This window comes from Oncorhynchus mykiss, chromosome 24 (genome assembly GCF_013265735.2).
Source record: "Oncorhynchus mykiss isolate Arlee chromosome 24, USDA_OmykA_1.1, whole genome shotgun sequence".
In the NCBI taxonomy this organism is placed as follows: Eukaryota; Metazoa; Chordata; class Actinopteri; order Salmoniformes; family Salmonidae; genus Oncorhynchus; species Oncorhynchus mykiss.
The window spans coordinates 21,949,238-21,966,246 of record NC_048588.1 but is presented as its reverse complement, the minus strand read 5'-3'; the positions used below and the strand labels follow the sequence as shown (position 1 = coordinate 21,966,246).

The following is a 17,009-nucleotide window of genomic DNA, read 5'->3' as shown; positions in this document are numbered from 1 at the left end:
CCTCCGCCCCTCTTCTTACCAGAAAGATGTTTGTTTCTGTCTGCGCGATGCGTGGAGAAACCAGCTGGCTGCACCGATTCCGATAGCGTCTCTCCAGTGAGCCATGTTTCCGTGAAGCAAAGAACGTTACAGTCTCTGATGTCCCTCTGGAATGCTACCGTTTCTCGGATTTCATCAACCTTGTTGTCAAGAGACTGGACATTGGCGAGAAGAATGCTAGGGAGTGGTGCACGATGTGCCCGTCTCCGTAGTCTGACCAGAAGACCGGTCCATTTCCCCCTTTTCCAAAGTCGTTTTTTTTGGGTCGCTGGCTGGGATCCATTCCTTTGTCCTGGGTGAAAGGCAGAACACAGGATCCGCTTCGCAAAAGTCATATTCTTGGTCGTACTGATGGTGAGTTGACGCTGCTCTTATGTTCAGTAGTTCTTCTCGACTGTTTGTAATGAAACCTAAGATGACCTGGGGTACCAATGTAAGAAATAACACGTAAAAAAACAAAAAACTGCATAGTTTCCTAGGAACGCGAAGCGAGGCGGCCATCTCTGTCGGCGCCGGAAGTAACTGTGCTCTTACTGAGGGAAGGAGGTTGTTGGCCAAGATTTCGCTTCCATCCTCCCCTCAATACGGTGCAGTCGTCCTGTCCCCTTTGCAGAAAAGCATCCCCAAAGAATGATGTTTCCAGCTCCATGCTTCACGTTTAGGATGGTGTTCTTGGGGTTGTACTCATCCTTCTTCTTCCTCCAAACACGGTGAGTGGAGTTTAGACCAAAAATCTCTATTTTTGTCTCATCAGACGACATGACCTTCTCCCATTCCTCCTCTGGATCATTCAGATGGTCATTGGCAAATGTCAGACGGGCCTGGACATGCGCTGGCTTGAGCAGGGGGACCTTGCGTGCGCTGCAGAATTTTAATCCATGACGGCGTAGTGTGTTACTAATGGTTTTCTTTGAGACTGTGGTCCCAGCTCTCTTCAGGTCATTGACCAGGTGCTGCCGTGTAGTTCTGGGCTGATCCCTCACCTTCCTCATGATCATTGATGCCCCACGAGGTGAGATCTTGCATGGAGTCCCAGACTGAGGGTGATTGACCGTCATCTTGAACTTCTTCCATTTTCTAATAATTGTGCCAACAGTTGTTGCCTTCTCACCAAGCTGCTTGCCTATTGTCCTGTAGCCCATCCCAGCCTTGTGCAGGTCTACAATTGTATCCCTAATGTCCTTACACATCTCTCTGGTCTTGGCCATTGTGGAGAGGTTGGAGTCTGTTTGATTGAGTGTGTGGACAGGTGTCTTTTATACAGGTAACGAGTTCAAACAGGTGCAGTTAATACAGGTAATGAGTGGAGAACAGAAAAACAGGTCTGAAAAACTAACAGGTCTGTGAGAGCTGGAATTCTTACTGGTTGGTAGGTGATCAAATACTTATGTCATGCAATAAAATGCTAATTAATTACTTAAAAATCATACAATGTGATTTTCTGGATTTTTGTTTTAGATTCCGTCTCTAACAGTTGACGTGTACCTATGATAAAAAGTATAGACCTCTACATGCTTTGTAAGTAGGAAAACCTGCAAAATCGGCAATGTATCAAATACTTGTTCTCCCCACTGTATATCCCCCACTAGGGATGAAAAACCAGTTTGTTCACACCGTATTATCTGTCAATGGTTCACATACACATACAGTATTCCTTTCTGCTGTTGAATAGTGTTGTCTTGGTCTGTTTTGCTGTAAAATAAGTGATATATGAAGACTGAAAAGACCAACAGTGGGCTTATGTTACAAAAACCACCACAACTCAATATTAATGATCCCATCATCAATTATTTATTTGGCAGTATTGCAGACCCAAGATATTTCCATCATGTTGGGTAGAGGCGACACAGATAGCGAACATAACGAGATATTTGCATATTTTTCTCCATCTCAACTCTTGTAGCCCTAAGGGAACCACTGCCTCTGACTGCCTCTGCAGCACACAGCCATGAATCAAGCATTCACAAAGGAAGCTGTGACCAATGACGGCACACTATTTTCAGGGCTGTGCCGTTGGTCCAGACTTATCCCACAGTGGATGTCTGTTTGTCATATGCTGCTCTGGCTCCAGCGTTCTCCTCCCACTCTTTATATTGCTATGATTTACAACGTAGTGCAATGGGGGCTGTCAGTGCCAGCATGGTGTGTAAGTGCATGCATGGTCAGAGCAGCCTTGATGGGAACAAGGAACTGCTTCTTGCTCAGGTGATGTAGTGAGGAAATTGGGGGATGGTCTGGTGGAAGCTACTGTATATGTCCCCTGAGGGGCTGGCTCTCAGTTCCAATACCATGGCCATATCAGAGATGCTATGTGCAGCCCCTCGCAACTGCAACACCACAATAAATGTACTTCATACATTATTCACTCCCACAGCATGGTTCTGGAAATGGATGGTCTGTCATACTAGCCTTTGCACACCAACAAAATATAGTTTCCAGGTTTCCTATTTTGCATTGAGATTCTGTCTGTAGCAAGCCTTGGGTGAAGCCATTGTAGTCACATCTGGTTCAAGGCCATTGTCAGTGTACTTGAAAGCAATGCAATAAGCATTCATTGTGTTGTAATTGTATTGAATGCCCTGAACTCAGTCATTTCAACAATGCGTAAAAGTAAATCAGTTACAGAGGAAGTATTGTTTTATTGTTACATTCTTACTCAAGGGTGATGGCTCATAGCCACATTTGTATATACACTATCTGTTTCACAAGGTAAATCTTGGAACCTGAAGGAATGGATGACTCTAGTTTCTACGGCTACAGGTAACTACAGCTTAAGTCCAAGCTCAAGTGCGACCTAGCTGTGTATTTGATCAGTTAATGTATAAACATGGTACGATGACATTGATAGTTAAACTGGCTTGTGTGACTTATGTACCCCTCCGGACGTTCTTAGCACATTTTAGCAGGACTTCACAGAGAACGCCCGTCAAACATGCTGTGAGTACAGTACGCTAACTACCGATAACGCTATAAGTTGTACCATGGGAGAATACTGGACCATGGTTTAGGCACTATTCCTTAGCAGTTAGCTGAATTCCTGTTCGACATTCCAAGACAGTGCACAACTATGTGTGCTTTGTCTGACTCGGAACAGTGTTTCAAATGAGCGTCTAGGCCTAATCATTGCCAAAGACGTGTTTGATAGCGTCTGAAGTTGTCTTAGATGTACTATTATCTGTCTAGAGTTTGAATTGTTTCGATGGCAAATGTATTCCAGTTAGAATGCAAATCCCACTGTGTGGATTGTCTATCATTCTCTCATACAGCAGTAAGATTGAAAGTGAATGGCCAATTCACCACAGCTAAAGGCTGTTCTTTGGCACGACGCAAAGTGGTGTGCCTGGATACAGCCTTTAGCCGTGGTATATTGGCCATATAACACAAACCCCCGAGGTGCCTTATTGCTATTATAAACTGGGGGGGCATTGTATGAGTGTGTGTGGGGGGGGGGGGCGGTGTGTGAGTATAGTGTGTGTGTGGGAGGTCTGGCAGTGGTAGTCGCTTTTGCCCCTGTGGAGTCTCTGTTGTGAGCAGATAAGACCTGGAATTATTTAGGGAAACAGGACAGTATCTTTCACCAGGCATTAGTGTCTCTGTCTGGACTGTGGATTTAAGTATTTCAGAGACAAAAACTTTCTGCAAGATACTGGAGATTAAAGATAACAGTTAACAAGACTTGGAAAGTGTTGCTAATGCAATAGAAGAGATTAGAAATGCCTCCCAGATGAAATTTTAGACAGGTTATTTCTGATATGGTTTGTTCAAGAGATTTCCGGGAGCAGATTATTATTTTTCTTTAGTGTACAGGTTTTCCTCAGCTTTCAACTAAGGAATGTGGTGAAGGAGAAATGTTAACCCTGCTCACGTTTTTTTTGTAAGTGGCTATTTCTTGCGAATCAACCACTGTTGATACTTATACAGATAACATAATAGGAGATATGGTTGCCGAGGGGATGGTTGTCTCATAGTCTATTAAAGTCCTCCATTTTGTTTGGATTGCCTCTCAGAAACTCATCCTGAAAAGCAATTGCTTTGGAATTAATTCAATGCTCGGAGAAAACACCATGACCACTACTCTGTATGCCTCTAAGTCTGATGCAATGCCAGTGCTCTTTAAACCTACAGTGTTTTGTTACATCTCCTGCAGTAGCTATCATGTTCAAAGCACATATTGAACCAATTGTGTATGAGTTATGAATGATTTAGTGAGGCTTTATGCCACTTCAACTTTCATTGCTTGTGTTTTGAAAGAGGCATGCACAATGGTGTACACTCCATACACTAGTCTGACCATCACACACATGCAAACAAACTCAAGAGCAGTGAGTTTACTAATAACCTACACCTGATTTATTGTAGAGCAAGTACAATCCAGGCATTGCTGGATGTTTCATTAGGGTATACATCTCCCTCCAACCCTTAAAACAACATGAATAACTACCTGGACAACTTAGGCACAACTTCACTGTCTGGCATGCCAGTTGAGAAACCACAGACTCTAACTTGACAGTGGGGAATACGACCAAAGCAACAACAACAAAAAGGCCCTCTCTAAAAAACCAATGGAGTCATGGACACAACCACCATTTTACAAGGTCTCAAAACACGTAATGATTGACAGTATTTTACTGAAGCATTATTTAGCCTAGTCTGCAGTTTTAAACTGGCTCCTCAGAGGCAACGTAGTGAGCAAAAAAAGATTTCATAGGTTCTGTTTTACTTTTGAAGACTGGAGGAAACATAGCTCTCAGTTTCTCTTTTGGATAATTCTGAACATCTGTCTTATGCAAATGTATTATGTTAAAAGCTGCCCCTATGACTGTATGATCATGTTACAGACGAAATGTGCCCATCCTTAGACATCAGACCATTTCTCAATGTCAGCTACCTACAGGTAATGCCAAAATAAAGGATACACTTGAGTAAATGAGGGATACAAAGTATATTGAAAATAGGTGCTTCCACACAGGTGTGGTTCCTGAGTTAATTCATCAGTAAACATCCCATCATGCTTAGGGTCATGTATAAAAATGCCCACTTTCCTGTTATTTTTAGCTACCGTGGCTAGAAGAAGAGATCTCAGTGACTTTAAAAGTGGCGTCTCAAAGGAGCATAGGGTGTTTAAAGGGTGTGTGTGTGTGTGTGTGTGTGTGTGTGTGCGTGCATCTCAGTCACCAGATCTCAATCCAATAAACCACTTATGGTAGATTCTGGAGCGCTGCCTGAAACAGCGTTTTCCACCATCAACTAAACACCAAATTATAGAATTTATTGTGGAAGAATGGTGTTGCATGCTTCCAGTAAAGTTCCAGACAAGGTGCATTGAAGATGTCTGGCAGCTCATGGTGGCCCAACACACTATTAAGACACTTTATCTTGGTGTTTCCTTTATTTTGGCAGTTACCTGTATGTCTTCAACATTTCTGGGAGGACTTAAAATGGCTCTAACTGGGAATCAAATCAGTATACAGAGATAGAATGGGTTTAATGGGTATCCAAGCAGCACAACAGGACGGGTGGGATTCTCTTAAATGCCACAGTATATGGTTGGTGAACATCTCCACCACAGACCTTTACCTCTGTATCTCTGAATGACTCATGATCAGTGTTTGTGTGTCTTGTAGTGACATCTAGTGGATATAACTAAGAAGTGCATCTATTGTGGTGAACTGATGTACATATACTCAGGACACAGAATCACTGTAGCAGTGAAATGTTCTATGAATGCACCTGGAGTGGGTAGGGCCACATGGTATGTTTTCATACGATTTATTCTGTGTGATTGTGTATTGGTGTATGACTGACATGTGTTCCTCTCTGTTGTGTTCTGTCACACAGCAGCCAGCAGAGCAGCCAGCAGAGCAGCCATGACGATGACTCCTCTCGCTTCCTGACTCCCTTCATCCGAGAGGAGAGGTAAATACAAGAAGATTCTGAATTTACTTGTATGTGTATTCTGTTTGTATTCTACGTTTTGTATTTATGCAAAAGGGTTTAATTGTTTGTCTGGTTTGATGAAAGCAAGGGGAGAGCGCTGACTGTATGAATCAGGATGCTCAGGAAATGACTATTCTGTCTACTTATTATACTGCTGCTTTTTCACCACTAGATGGCAGTTGGTCCTCAGCACTGCTCTTTTTCACCACTAGATGGCAGTTGGTCCTCAGCCCTACTCTGTTTCACCACTAGAAGGCAGTTGGTCCTCAGCAGTGCTTGGCATCTGGACTGTAATGCTCATTATTGACCATTTAGAGGCACTTTCTATGGTGTTGGTAATGATTGCAATGAACATGTTCTTCTATGGGACATGTCAGTCTTCAATTTAGCTGTTTTTAATCATTGTAATTTAGCAACAATAACAAGAAGTAATATGATAAGGTAAGGATTCAAGGCACTTGATATTATCAAGCAATCAATCAAATGTATTTATAAAGCCCTCTACATCAGCAGATGTCACAAAGTGCTATACAGTAACCCAGCCTTAAACCCCAAACAGCAAGCAATGCAGATGCAGAAGCACGGTGGGTAGGAAAAACTCCCTAGAAAGGCAGGAACCTAGGAAGAAACCTAGAGAGGAACATGGCTCTGAGGTGTGGCGAGTCCTCTTCTGGCTGTGCCGGGTGGAGATTATAAAAGTGCATGGCCATTAAGGCCACATGGTTCATCAAGATGTTCAAATGTTCATAGATGACCAGCAGGGTTAAATTATAATCACAGTGGTTGAGGGTGCAACAGATCAGTACCTCAGGATTAAATGTCAGTTGTCTCGAGACGAGACGAAAACAGCAGGTCCAGGACAAGGTAGCACCTCCGGTGAACAGGTCAGGGTTCTATAGCCGCAAGCAGAACAGTTGAAACTGGAGTAGCAGCACGATAGCCAGGAGTCATCAGGCCAGAAAGTTCTGAGGCATGGTCCTAGGGCTCAGGTCCTCCGAGAGGGAGCGAGAGAGGCCCCATCCGGCGATACTCCCGGACAGGGCCAACCAAGTAGGATATAACCCCACCCACTTTGCCAAAGCACAGCCACCACACCATTAGAGGGATATCAACAGACCACCAACATACTACCCTGAGACAAGGCTGAGTTTTGCCCACGAAGATCTCCTCCACTGCACGAGCCCGTGGGGGAGCAAAACCTGTCAAAAACACGTCTGTGACTCAACCCTCTTAAGCGACGCACCCTTCCTAGGGACAGCATGGAAGAGCACTAGTAAGCCAGTGACTCAGCCCCCGTAATAGGGTCAAAGGCAGAGAATCCCAGTGGAGAGAGGGGAGATAGACAGGCAGAGACAGCAAGGGCGGTTCGTCGCTCCTCACTAAGTGAGTGACCTGTGATTATTAAGCATGCTACATTTGCTAGCAATTGTAATTCACATGTTAGTGGCAGGGCTTTGAATGTGAGTGAGAACATACTCTTCCTCTCTTTATGTGGTGTGAGTGGGCTGTGGTGTGAGTGAGCTGTGGTGTGAGTGAGCTGTGGTGTGAGTGGGCTGTGGTGTGAGTGGGCTGTGGTGTGAGTGGGCTGTGGTGTGAGTGGGCTGTGGTGTGAGTGGGCTGTGGTGTGAGTGGGCTGTGGTGTGAGTGGGCTGTGGTGTGAGTGGGCTGTGGTGTGAGTGGGCTGTGGTGTGAGTGGGCTGTGGTGTGAGTGGGCTGTGGTGTGAGTGGGCTGTGGTGTGAGTGGGCTGTGGTGTGAGTGAGCTGTGGTGTGAGTGAGCTGTGGTGTGACTGGGTGGTTGGCTGCGGCTCCAGCTCAATATTACCTCTGTCAGCAGTGGGGATATATCGCAGTGGTCTCAGGGAGCACAAATGTCAGGCATGGGGAGTAAATCAGATAGAGAACAGAGAGAGGGAGAGAGTGTGGTGCCTGCCTGCCTCCCTGCCTGGAGAGAGAGAAGATCATACCTCAGCTATGAGATACCACATCAGGAGGAACTCAATGGCCTGAGCTCACTCTGGAGAAAGGGAAGGCTGTTTGAAGCTTCTGAAGGCACCTGTCATATCTGCCTCTTTCAAATGCTGCCTCTTTCAAATGCTGCCTCTTTCAAATGCTGCCTCTTTCAAATGCTGCCTCTTTCAAATGCTGCCTCTTTCAAATGCTGCGTCTTTCAAATGCTGCCTCTTTCAAATGCTGCCTCTTTCAAATGCTGCCTCTTTCAAATGCTGCGTCTTTGTAATGAAAATGAAAATACAGTGGTTTAGTGGTGACAGAAAAAGATATTCAAACGAATCACAGCCAAATTGACTGTGAGGAAACTTGAAGCAGTGATAATGGCTTTTGAATAAATTGAAATACAGAGTATTAACCATTATTGAAGAATCAGCTGAGCTGGTGCTGTTGAAGTCCCCCCTTTTTATTTCTCTTTATTTCTCTCACTCTTCTATAGTATCTACGGTGGGCTACAACATTCTACTCTCCCTTTCCTCTCTCTCCCTCTCTCTCCTGCTCTCCTCTCCGTCCCGCTCTTTTTCTCTACAGTTCCTCCCCCGCTATTTCTCTGTGTACTGCTCCGAATAGGAACCTTACGTTTGACCTTATGGGATTTCTCCTGAATGCTACTCTTTTCTCTCTGCTTGCAATACCTGGCTGCTGCTGCTGGGGGTTGAACGGTCTGTACCCAGCTTTAGAGGGTACGGAATGTCATGTCTCCTCTGCAGGTAACAGCTACATTTAATGTCTGCTCTGGATGTTCTGTCTGATCTGTGGCTGTCTGCAGCGGTTTGTTTGCTCACAGTGCAGCTACAGCACGGCACAGGCTAGCTGGCTTACCGGTAGGCTAGCTGGGATGCCGGTGGCAGTGTGTAGATGTTCCTGTGCAATAGGAGCAGGCTAGGTTATTAGCGTTAGCATTTATTGCACCAGCTGAAGAGGTTTTGCTCTGACAAATGCATTATGTGGTTTGTTGTGTTTGCTAACTGGCTTACAAGATTATCCAGGATGACTGCCTCTTCTCTCATTGTTTTATGTGCCATTTGCAGAATTCTGCGATTGGACGATAACTGTTGATTATGCCATGGTTTGTTAAGGTGTTCACCTGTATGAGTGAAAAATACGAGGATGCCCCTGTGAATGACATCTCCTTTCTCATCTCTCTGCCTTCCAGGTCTGACAGTCCAGCGGACAAGATCAGGTATGTCTATACTCTTCCCTATGCTTCCTTTTCTCTGCTGGGGTGGTGGAACCTTTGCTCTGTGGTTATGGAGTGGTGTATAGGTTGTGGGGTTAGATGGTTGTGGTGTTAGATGGAGTGGTGTATTGGTTGTGGGGTTAGATGGAGTGGTGTATTGGTTGTGGGGTTAGATGGAGTGGTGTATAGGTTGTGGGGTTAGATGGCGTGGTGTATAGGTTGTGGGGTTAGATGGCGTGGTCTATAGGTTGTGGGGTTAGATGGTGTGGTGTATAGGTTGTGGGGTTAGATGGCGTGGTGTATAGGTTGTGGGGTTAGATGGCGTGGTGTATAGGTTGTGGGGTTAGATGGCGTGGTGTATAGGTTGTGGGGTTAGATGGCGTGGTGTATAGGTTGTGGGGTTAGATGGCGTGGTGTATAGATTGTGGGGTTAGATGGCGTGGTGTATAGGTTGTGGGGTTAGATGGCGTGGTGTATAGGTTGTGGGGTTAGATGGCGTGGTGTATAGGTTGTGGGGTTAGATGGGGTGGTGTATAGGTTGTGGGGTTAGATGGCGTGGTGTATATGTTGTGGGGTTAGATTGTGGGGTTAGATGGCGTGGTGTATAGATTGTGGGGTTAAATGGCGTGGTGTATAGGTTGTGGGGTTAGATGGGGTGGTGTATAGGAGGCTGCTGTCCTGTCACCCTATGGCCCCCAACCCACACACCCTGCATGTGCTAGATCTGTGGCTTTGTCCCTGCTGACTGAGGTGTCTGAATACGCTTTTCATTTGGAAAGGCGAGTCGGGAATACAGTTGCAAGCCATGGAATGTCATTGTTTGTTTTTTACTGGAGAAACAACATCAGTCACAATAAGGGAAACAAACAGGGCTTTGTTAGTGGACAGCAGGCTGCTGCGATTCGTCTGTTAGCTACGCTGTTTGGTCAGGTTTGAAGATCTGTGTGCAGTCACTTCATTCTGAAGGGTCTCTTTAGACTCTTACACCTGTGGAGACACTTGCCAGGTCTGAGTAACACTGTTTATATGACACAAGCCTTAAAGGTGAGTGATAGTATTGCAATGGGGAGGTATGAAGGTTTTGATTTGGATGTGTAGTTTGGTAGTTGTCTTTGTTCCCCTGTCATTACTCCTTGTGCATGTTTGTAGGAGGGGAAACTACTATCAACACACAATTCACAGTTCAGTAGGTCTGTCAGCAGTGTGTGATTTTAGTGTGGATGTGTGTGTATATGGGATAACTGGTTGTTGTTGTGTTAAGGTTGGGATTGCTGATTTGAAGTGATTTTATAGGTAGGGAGAGGGGTCTAAAGACAATGTTGATGTGTTTGCAGGTGAAGCTGCTTAAAACACAGGGAGCTGATCCTCCGTTGTCCCTCGTCATTGTTAGGCAAGTTTGAAGTAATTTGTCTTGGGTTACCATGGTTACTTACAATTAATGTGGTTACACAGATATATCCTCTTTCATAACTATCTTGTAACATTTTCAAAATGCATTCCTAATGGTCGTTAATATCTATGACCTTATCTGTTCAGATCGTGGCGGACAGGATATGATCAGGCACACTGGTGGAGTGGTGGTATGTGTCTGGCCTGGGTTGAATAGCCAATCATGCAGGTTGTGTGATGAACAGACAGAGCCAGGTTTGGACCACTATAGCCCCTGACCACCATCACATCACGGGAGCTACAGATGGTCGACTAAACTCCATCTAATACTCTTTCTTTTGTGTCCAGCCATTAAGTCCCTGCCTTTCAAAATAGCCAATACAGTAAGCCATAATAAGTGTATTGTGGGAGTGTGGATGAAGCCGATTTGTTGCTTTTCTATAGCCAACTTAAGTGTACCTTCATGTCAACTATGCAACTCAGCAAAATATTATAACTTTGTTTAGAAATGTATCTCATGCTTTAAGACAACACAGGATGGAAGCCTCGGTCTTCAGAAGCTTGCCAAGCTCAAACATCCAGCTATAATGCTAGACAGTCATGGTTAAGGCAGATCACTGAGAGCATCTTCATGCATTATTGAGAAGTGTAATTTCAGGGCACAGGAAGTGCCTTTTATCTTTCTAGGCTGTGCAATAGAGCTCTCGGTTCTGTGGTCAACAGGGTATTTACCCTGCAATGAGACCAGAAGACTGGAGTGCTAGTGCCTTGGTGGTCATGATTCACACAGTGTTGACTTGCGTATGTTGTTGGTTGTATTGGCCACTGTAAGTAATACATGCAGAAATCCATTCAGTTGGCCAAAGTGTGGATGTGTTGTCTAAAAACTGTTTAAACCTGCACTTTTCAGGACTAAAATAAAAAGATGTTGACTTGAGTCGTGATATAGGTTTCGCTGCGTAGTAACAACAAAGTTTGTACGCTGTTGATCTTTTGGTTGAATACACCAAGCCGATGTGTTAATTGGGGTATTTGGAAGGGAAAACATAAAAATACAAGGATGTTACCAATGGTAACGACAGTTCTCTTAAATAAAATACATTCTGTTTATATACCAGAGGTAGCCAATGTGATGTTATTGGTCAATTGCCTCCTGTTACACAGCTTGTGAATGCCGTATGTATTAGCTCCACACAGGTTCAGCTAAATGGACTGTAAAGTTATTCCTTCAGTGCTTGTGAGGCGTTATCCATTTATTCCTCAATGGAATAGATTTCTCACATTGTTTTTCTTCCGCCTTTCAATCGGTAGATCGTTGATCCATCCCTCCGTCCGTGGGGTGAGACATTACCTATTCCCCCTTCAGTTTGTGAAACCTGGTCCCCCTCTTTACTCTGTTAGGGAGCACTGGAGGAAACAAAATGACTAAATAATTTGCAGAAAATTGACATTGTTGCAGAGGGGAGTTAAGTGAATCTTTTTTCAAATAATACTGCACCTTGTTAAGTCTGTTTATACAGTAGTTGCAGTACTCCATCTTTGATTTTATGAGGTGACATTCACTAATGTTTGTCACTGAGCTATAATATCATGATGAAGATGATTATGATCATGATGATGCCAATGATACGGTAATAATGATGGTTTGGGATTTTAAATGATGACGTGATAATGGATGACAGATAATTCTGGGTCAGGGGCAGGACAGCTATGACTGTAGGAGATGCTGTGAGGTCATGATGCAGCTGCACCCCCCTCCCCCCCCCCCCCCTCTCTGTCTCTCTCTCTCTGTCTCCGTGCAGTGGAGTGAAGTGCTGATATGCCTATTCACATAGACACCGCTAGGCGGCAGTCTAGAGCAACTTGAGCTGCTAACACATGTCTCGCAGCTCCTACAGCACAGAGAGAGAGAAAGGACGGGCGAAAGAGAAAGGAGAGGGAGAATGAGAGAGCATTTGTGGAGGAGAGGTATGGTAGGAATGTAACCAATAGAGCATCTGACCTGAGCAGGAAACAACCTCTTTACTGGAGAATTTTAGAGGAAATAGCTTAACATTTTATTAACCATATGGAATTTAAAGCAGAAGATGAGTCGGATGTTGTGTGTTAGATTTTTACTTTGATGGTTATAATGGAAGCATTTGAGCCACTCAACCTTAACTCTTTGGACTTGATGTTGGTTTTAATGCTTCTCAGAAGAACAACCTACTGAGACGTTTGCTGTCTACGTTAGACATCACATTTTATGCTGGCATGAGACTTGAGCTGTCTTTGTTAGAGCTTGGGTGTGTTGTGTGAGAGGGGGTGAGGTGATTGTACTCGTGGGGGCCGGGAGGATGACATAGCAGGCCAGTAGTGTTGTGACAGACTGAGGCTGACAGAGAGACACAGTGGGACAGAGAGCAGAGCGGGCGAGGCCATGAGAGCCAGGCGAAGGGACAGCATGGTGTCTGTTCACCATGCACAAAAATAAGGTCAGGTTCTTTTGTCTCTATTCTTATCAAGTTTTTACCTATAGTTTATTAAGTCTTGTACCACATGTAAAATGAGTCTGTTCTACAGTATTTGCGCTGTTAATAGAATGTGGTCTCTTCATATGGGGTTGACATCTTGTGTGTATAAAAGTGTATTCCACTTTTCTACTTTCCATTTTCTAAGAAAGTGAGTTATGAGTAAAACTGCTGTGTTAAAGGTCCAATGCAGCCGTTTTTATCTCAATATCAAATCATTTCTGGGTAACAATTAAGTACCTTACTGTGATTGTTTTCATTTAAAATGGTCAAAAATGAACAAAAATAGCTTCTTAGTAAAGAGCAATTTCTCAATCAAGAATTTTGCTAGGACTGTTTGGGGTGGTCTGAGTGAGGAGGGGGAAATTAAAAACGATCTGTTATTGGCAGAGAGGTTTGTAACGCTCTTTCTTACTGGTGTATTACCACATTTACTGCCTGGTGATGTCACCAGGTAGGCCAAAACTGGCTCTAATTTCAGGTGACCTTTTCAAACAGCTGTTATACAAAAAGGGCATTATCATCATGTTCACAATATATAAAACGTTTTTGACTGCACTGGGCCTTTAAGTCGTTTTTTTTCTGCTGATGATGACATTGACTTCTCTAATCTTTGTTGTTAAATGCATTTTGTGTTTCAATATCCAATTAACCTGCTGCAACAGTTTCAACAGCCCCAGCACTTCATAACAAACATAATACATAATGTGGAATTTGATCCTTCGTTACAACACCTATATATGTAACATAATCAGATCGACACTCCAGTTAGCTGACAGTAGCTTAAATCACTACAGAACATTAGACAATTATAGATTTATAATTGTTTAAGACCTCCAGTGGAGTATAGGGATCTTCCAGCCGGCTTGTGGGCCTCCCAAATCTGTCCTGGGATCTGTGCTCCTCAGTCGGCTCCATTAGGGGTAATTTGGCTAGATTTATGTTCCCTGTCAAGCTGAGAACCCAGTGCGGCCTGCGGGCACTCCCTGTAACCCCACAGTGATGAATACCCGACAGACCATTTTCTGCTATCCTTGCGTAACTCTCTTTGTCTCTTTTCAATTACTGTGAATGATCGTCACTAATGAGCACATAGAGGGCTATTAGGAGAAGCCCACCTCAGTCCACCATTACTGCAACATGGTCATTCTGCAGGTAATAGATTGGTCCAAGTTAACCAGTTTACCAAGAGGGGTTTCTCTGACACACATAATACTATATGTGTTTTCAAGTGTCTTGGTTTTTAGATTTTTTTAAAGACTATTTTAAGATGTACAGTTTCCAACAGTAAGCGTTTGATGTCCCACATGGAGGCTGATTTATTAAACACACAAACAAACCCAGTCAGAAAGTCTATCAGTCAGTCTCACAGGGTTTAAACAGCTCCTGCTACATGATGGGTGGGCATCTGTCTCACCTGAGATCTGCCTACACAGGTGAGGCTAGTTACCCAGCTAGACACTCAGTGGTCCCAACTGGTGTATTAATGATATGGCTGGTACTTTGTCTCTCATCTCTGTCACCAATAGGGAACTGTACATGTTGTACTAATGTTTTCCCCTCACTGATCCATCCTTACACATCCATTAGACCATGTGTCTGCAGGTAGACCTGAACTTGAGCTGCTGTGCTGTGACGTGCTGACTAATCATCAGACCTCTGGTGACTGGCTGTAATTCTGTTATGATCATTAGTGAATCTGTCCTGCTGCTTAGGCCCAGTAAACACCTGCATCTCACCACATCAGCAGACAAACTACTGAATGCTAATTTTACTGCGTACAAGCACTCATGTACCCATCATTATGAGCAGAGTCCATCTGCCCAATACCCAGTTAGGTAATTAAGTTAGATCCTTAATTGTGGAGTAGCGATGGGCTGGTGATGAAACCGCTGCAGGCCCACGTGGGTAACTTACCAGGGATACTGCAGAACTACAGAGAACTGTCGACTGGCAGATGTGTTCAAAGAGGACATGCAGAGCCTAAATGAAGTTTAAAAATATCCCTCTCTTCTTCATCCCATCCCTCTTTTTTTGGGAGGTATCTCCCAGACTTCATAAATCAAGAAGTAATTTGTATCCTATCTGTCCAGACGTGATAGATTTCTCCCAAGCTGGCCTAAAGGTGCCATATATTAATCAATCTAGGGCAGTCCACCTCTAGCCCAGGGGTGGGGAGATAGGAAGACCCTGGTTCAATGTCACTACCCCAGAGGGGCCAGCTCTCTGAGGGCATGGGTCTCTGTCACTCTGCCTACCCGTGGGATGAAAGCCCTGGAGGATCTGGCACTTATCAGAGGATGATCAGAGGGAGCTGTGAGGGTATGGAGAGACAGATCAACCAAAGCAGATGGTAGAATATGTAATCTGTTTTGAAGCCACCATATTTAACAATATCTCAGGAAAATTGAGCCAAATGTAAGATTTTTTTCTGTAAAGAATTCAGCTGAATGAATTCAGCCTTAAATAACAAGCGTGGGTTTGAGGGAAAATCATCAGCCAGCCAAGCTCAGGGAACCACTTTAATGGGTGCCGGGAAGCCCACTTTCATACATAAGTGAGAGAGTGGGAAGTTATGAGTCTGCCTAGTGAGTGGAATCCAGTAATGTAAGACTCTCACCCTCTGAGGATATGAATTGATAGAATGAACTAAGGGCCGCCGAACAGTGATTCAAAGGAGGTGTGGGCACAGCGCTGCATGCTGAGTCACTGGTGGAAGAGAGAGGCCTGGAGGATGAGCCACTGGCCTCCCACGCACATCATCACTCCATGACCTTGGGTGATTGTTTTGTCTGTGTTCCCTGTAGTCAGTGGGCACTGGAGAGAGGCAGGGATTTCCCCTATATGGGTTTTAATTCTGCACCATCCCTTGGTAAACCAGTGGCTCTAAATGAGTTAGGCTAGGATAAGGCTATTATTTTGATCTAAGTAGATATTACAGAGTTGGCTCTGTTATTATAATCTGAATGAAGCCTGTCTTTCTCTTATGCCACTCTCCACACACACTCTTTATAATAATATGATAATAGCAGAACAGAGCACGCATCATCCTAAGCATTGAAATATCATGCTGCTCTTCATCACGTTGAGCAAAGCCAGACAGGGACGATGTTCATATCCTCAGGCGTCTGCTAGCCTGGGCCTCCTTTAATAATGGGGGTTCTGCTGTATGTTGTTCCTCAGAGGACCAGGTATACAGATACTGACTCCCCGCCAGTGGGCTGTGGTGAACTAACAGAGCTCTCACAGTGCTCTCACCCCTGCCCGGTGGCATGCTTCAAGTTAGGTATCATGGTAATTCTCCTGTGTGCCACCCCATGCCTTGTTTCCTCAGCCATATTAAAGTCTCACACCTTCTTCTCTACTGATAGGCCAAGCAGAGGAAGTGGAAGAAACTGATATGGAGACCACAAAGGTAGGATATACTGTATTCAATAAACAGACACAAGTACTGTAGTTTGTTTAAAAACACTCAAATCAAAGCCTTTAATATTCCACCATTCATACTGTACTTCCTATAATGTATGTCCTACCCAGATAAAACCCTTCACTCAGCTGTAACTATATTCAGGAATACCACCAGAGGGGGCATTCTCCCTATGGTGTGAATGCCATGACTGCCCTGGTGCTGTGTTGACCCAATGGCTCGTCAGTCTTCACATATCACAGTCTCATTAAATACTGTACTAGAGTTGCTGCCACTTGTCCTTTCCTGCAAGCACATGGTCTATCAGGTTTCTGTCAGCATTGTATTGTATAGGGACAGTCACCATGGCTCCAGTGTGCTCTGCACTGTACTGCCTGCACAGTCACCCTGGTTAGCTGATCCAGAGGTGTCCCACTACTGTATTGTATGTCCCTAAGGAACAGGATAGCTGTATCCTAAAACTAGATCCAGACTAGATGTATTTTAACAGCTTTACCTGAGTTGCATTGGTGCATTCGC

General features: G+C 44.3%; 1 protein-coding gene across 8 annotated transcripts in view; it reads left to right on the top strand.

Moving 5' to 3' along the window:
* The window catches only part of LOC110504027 (protein Aster-B), an 87,876-nt gene that overhangs the window by 21,250 nt on the left and 49,617 nt on the right, over window positions 1–17,009 (top strand). For all 8 annotated transcript variants that reach the window (XM_036961102.1, XM_021582815.2, XM_036961099.1 and 5 more), the window contains exons 3-4: window positions 5,878–5,955; window positions 9,141–9,167. In XM_036961102.1, the coding sequence (XP_036816997.1) occupies window positions 5,878–5,955; window positions 9,141–9,167 (105 nt within the window). The remainder of the gene's footprint in view (window positions 1–5,877; window positions 5,956–9,140; window positions 9,168–17,009) is intronic.